Source organism: Carex rostrata, chromosome 4 (genome assembly GCF_964058835.1).
Source record: "Carex rostrata chromosome 4, lpCarRost1.2, whole genome shotgun sequence".
Lineage (NCBI taxonomy): Eukaryota > Viridiplantae > Streptophyta > Magnoliopsida > Poales > Cyperaceae > Carex > Carex rostrata.
The window spans coordinates 6239704-6244612 of NC_135921.1; the positions used below are offsets into that span (position 1 = coordinate 6239704).

Genomic DNA, 4909 nt, shown 5'->3' on the forward strand with positions numbered 1-4909 from the left:
CAAATATCTGTTAAGGTGTTTTTGAGGGCTCGTCAATTCATACGTGTACTGCACATAAAAGCACAATTTCAGAAAATCATTCTGTTAAAAAAGTGCATAAACAGAAAGCATAAATAAATAGCAGCATTCCTTTTAATATACCAATCCATAACTGGCACCGATCTAAACCTTGTCAAGACAAAATTGTCAAATTCTGAATACGTTAACTCAAGAAATTTTATCGTATATTACTCTGTCAAATGACACCTCAGCAGTTGTGATGCAGAATTTTTATCAGAGTATTGCAGGAAATTATCGAATGGGGAACCCATTAGACAATTGGATACTAGGTTATAGGTTGTTCAGAGAGAAAGAACTACAGGTTGTCGGATGTCGGTAGTGCATTTCTCCTACTTCTTTTGTGCGTTCTTTAATCTATCAATGAGCCAAAAGCCCAAAACAGTTGAGATTTTCCAAAAAGTCAAGCAAGTATGAGATATGACAAAGGATGCAAATTGAATTTTAATTGGGCCATTGGTTATATAATATACAAAAATTTGATATAGAATGGGTTATCTGAAGTTCGAAATAATGCAGTTACTAATTCATGCTCTAGCATACATACAGAAAACATGAGAAATAACCTATTACTTTTGATTATAAAAAACAAAACTACTATTACTAAAAAAATCTTACTATTTTTAGTAAAAAGAATTCTAATTCTATATTTTTTAGTAATAGTTCGGGTAGGCCAAACGGCTGTAGATTCGGGGTTTTCAGTTTTAGTTGAGCATCAAAGAAGGATCTTTTATACTGATAGTCACAAGATCTCCTTTTCAAGGAAAGAGAATACTCAAAGTATTAAGGTTCCAACAAAAATACTTTTGTCCATCAAAAATCCCGTCCAAATATTTGAATTATTCAAGATAGGGCAATATTAATTTTCATGGTAGAACAAAGAACTCAGTCTTTTTTAACTAGTTTTAGATTTCTAAGATAAGGAAGTTGCCCTACCCTGCGCTATAGTAGATCTGCCCCTGCACCTCAGTTCTTGATCAGTCCATATACTCCAATAACAGGTCTAGCTGTGTTTATTGAACCTGTGTCAGTGGATCAATACCATGGTAATTTTCTCCTATAACCAGCTTCTTAAACATGGGAGCAATGTTAAGTACAAGCTTTAATTAAGAACAGCAGCACAAAAAATATATCTATGAAATTAACCATCTAAGTATCAGTACCTTCATCGACACCGCACCTGAAAGGTTAACATAGTTGTAATGTTATGCATAATGAGTGTTGATTTAGCAGGCTAAATTATTAAATAATTAGATGAAAATAACATCATCAATTGGTTAATATTTAGAATTAGTTTTTTTTTTCCTCATCAACTCGCCAAAGTGTATATAAATTAATGTTTATAAATTTTAACTAGGCTAAAAAATCAAATACAAAATGTATGGGTACACAAGATACTTTCACTGTGCGCTACAATCTATTACTTAATGGTTGCAGATAACATATTTGGGTATATTATACCCATTATACCCTAAAAAACTGTATTTTTTTTTATAGAAAAATGACAGTTATATATTTTTTATTTTTTAATATTTTTTATATGGGTAGAAAATCGTTTGATTTAAAAATTCTAAAACGTCCAAAAACAGTGTTTTTATGCTTGTATTAAAAAATAGAAAAAAGTTCTACAAAATATAAAAATTAGTCTGCAAGTACATTTTTGTATGGTAATGATGTTTAATGATTCAGATTGACTATTTAATACTTAAAAATAGAGAAATAAATCCATAAAATGAGTCGATCCGTAATATACATATTAACAGAGTGAGGATATCTATTATACCCTTTATCCTTTATAAAATACTCATTTTGCCTTCAAAAATCAGATACTCACTATATCCTTTACCCTTTATCCTTCATAAAATATCAATTTTGCTTTAAAAAACTGATGAAATATAAGACTAACATTTTTTTTAAACAAGTTACAAAATAATTATTTATGCCTTCAATAAAGGTTAAATTAAGTATTTCATAAACTTAAATGAGTTTTAATATAAAAGACAATAAAATAGATAAACTTGTGAGTTTTAAAAGTTTAGATGGGAAAATAAGTAATCTCAAAGTTTGAAGGGGCATACATGTAATTTTTGAAGCTTTTAAGGGGCATACATGAAATTCCCTCTTAATTTTATATACTAAGCTTCAACAAAGTAGGTAGTACATGTAATGGAGAGTAATGTCAATCACTACAGTTCTCTATGCCTCTATCTAAGGTGGTCATTTTAGTGTCAGAAGGAAAATCAAGTGGTCATTCGTCCATAATAACTGACCATAAAGTGCAGAGATCTATTATACTAAGACAAAAACCTAACATAAAAGTGCAAAGTGATAGCCCTCAACATAGAAATTTCTCAAAATATCACCACAAAAATTTCAGACTGCTGGAACATGAGTGGACACTATTCATGCATCACTGTCTTCATCACCATCACTCTCTTGTTCAACTTCCTCGACAAGAACGATTTTACACTTCACTGATAACTTGGGGAACAACTTTAGCTCCTCAAAAACTACCATGGCATCCCCCAAGTCAGTGACATTGAGTTCCTCTAACATAGGTGCAGTGCTTAGCACAAGTTTTGCAAATTCTAGTATCCACTTGGAGCTTTGTAAGGGCAACTTATTAATTTGTTCACACATAATGTTTACAACCTCGAGGTCCTTGAACAAGCAGTCCTGGATTGCTTTCAATTCCCACGAAGCTTGAACATGCGGTTCATCCATATCCTCAAAATCCCAAAACTGAAAAATTTGAAAGAAAAAGAAAGGAACCATGTTAGTGGTATCATTAGGTGGTATGATTGGATAGAAAGATTCAACTAATTGGCCAGAAACATATAATTACGTTGATCCAATCCAAGCATCAGTTTTATATAGATTGGTACTGGACCAATTCTGAAGCGTAGGGCGGATTTTGGACAATGGGGGTCAGTGTATACAGAGGAGCTATTAATGTTTATTTTTTTCAAAGTATGGGGGTAATTGCATCACTCAACCAGTCCATTTAAAGTAATTGGTAGCTATGTTATTCTTTCTGGTTTCCTATCCTACAGGATTACTTAAAAGATTTGCAATTAATTGAGCATTCAGTTTTGCCCAAAAATAAAAAAAATATTATAAAAGGTAAATAGAAAATTAATTAAATCATATATAAATTGTAGAGAAATAGTGGACCTCTATACGGAGTACTTTTAAGTTCGGTGCATTTTGAAACAAACAAAGTGCAGTCGGCATCATATCCTGGTGAATACGGAGGAGCACAAAAATTTCTGTCAAATGATTGAAGATGGCTGGAAGATTCTCTGGAATAGGTCCCACGGCTAAGTACTTGCAAAGAAAGTAGTAGAAATCATAAACATCTAGCCAAAAAAATAAGCTCATACTATTACAGTATCAGACAAATCTGTGCCGGTCGGATCTGTCAACACTGTAGTAACACATGTACATACCAGAATGTATTCGACTCATAGCCATTAATTCTATCAATTTGTTTTTTCTGTTGCTAGTCTTTCCTTGGCTAATTTATCTTAATTAAGTGCAGAGCTTGAGGCTTAATTAACTAGAACATAACCATTCTGTACAAAAGTTTTATGGTATTACGAGGAACAGGTATGCTTATATATGTCAAAAAATTTAAGCATATATCAAACTTACATCAAAAAATTCACCACGTACTTCTAGCCTTTGAATGCTAGAAAGGCGACCAAGAGCACGTGTAATGTTGCTTTCCTTCATATGTTTTGCTACACTAAACTCTTCAAAATCATCATTATCTGTGATGAGCCAAATGACTCCCGAGACCAATTTTGGAGTTTCCAAACAGATGTCATGAAATCCACCAAGAATATCCAAATAAGTGAGGTTTGGTGCAAGGATACGAAGGCAACCTTCCTGGAAAAAGGACCGAAGTTCCAAATGTTCTAGTAAAGGGCAACTCGAAACCAATTTTTCTATACCAAACCCCGACAAATTAAAATTAGATAGGCGAAGGGTGTGTAACAGAGTAAAACCATTGAAAAACTGAGGAACATTGATAATGCAACCTGACATGCACACAAATTTCAATGCAGTGCAAGAAAAGAAGCGGGAAGAAGGAATCTCGCATCTTTCACGACCTTTAAATGTTAGATGTAGTTCCTCAATTCCATTTGTAGATAAGGCATGGATCCAGCAACCGATTGCCTCATTGCAAGCATGCTTACTGACAAGCACGAATAGTCGAATCAGACCCTGGTGAACCAGTAATACCCTGTCAACCAAGTTAACAAGCCTAGACTCTGTAGATTTTTCTTTAAACACCAAATTTGGAAGTGAAGTCCATGAATCCTTCCACTTACTCGAGAGGATGCTTGTTCTAACTGCCTCATTGATTGAAAGTTTCACTAGAATTTTCTCTTTTAAATCAGCCGGTAAGTTGCTGATATAATCATGATTCAAATCAATATTAACTCTGCCTTTTTGGAGCTGAGGTCTGTCCATTGATAATTTGAATTCAATTTCAACCTGCAAGCAGCACTAGGAACTTATTATATGGTTATTAAGAACAGAAAGCATACCACTGAATCTAGATAAGTAGCAATTATAGCATAGCAGTTAATGAGTAAAATGAGTTGATCCAGATTAGAATGCATCTCACTAAACAAAATAACTCTTATAATATAAGGGTATAATAGCATGCACACCCAACTTTTATGGTACATCTAACTCTTATGTAGTTATGTTACATTTTTTTTAAATATATTAAATTCAAAAAAGTAAAAATTGCAGATGTGTCCATATTAAACAATTAAATTTGTAGAATTAATAATTGTCAAAGGTTTAGAAAGATAGTGCATAGAAGAAAAAGCTACAT

The 4909-nt window shown here is 32.9% G+C and overlaps 1 protein-coding gene across 1 annotated transcript; it reads right to left on the minus strand.

The window, feature by feature from the left end:
• Positions 1 to 2165: 2165 nt before the first annotated feature.
• LOC144553198 (F-box/FBD/LRR-repeat protein At1g13570-like) lies at positions 2166 to 4536 on the minus strand. The gene is made up of 3 exons (XM_078301299.1): positions 3712 to 4536; positions 3232 to 3384; positions 2166 to 2799 (listed from the first exon to the last, which is right to left on the minus strand). Exons 1-3 carry the CDS (start codon positions 4534 to 4536, stop codon positions 2461 to 2463), a joined length of 1317 nt encoding a protein of 438 aa, XP_078157425.1. The 3' UTR covers positions 2166 to 2460.
• Positions 4537 to 4909: the final 373 nt, after the last annotated feature.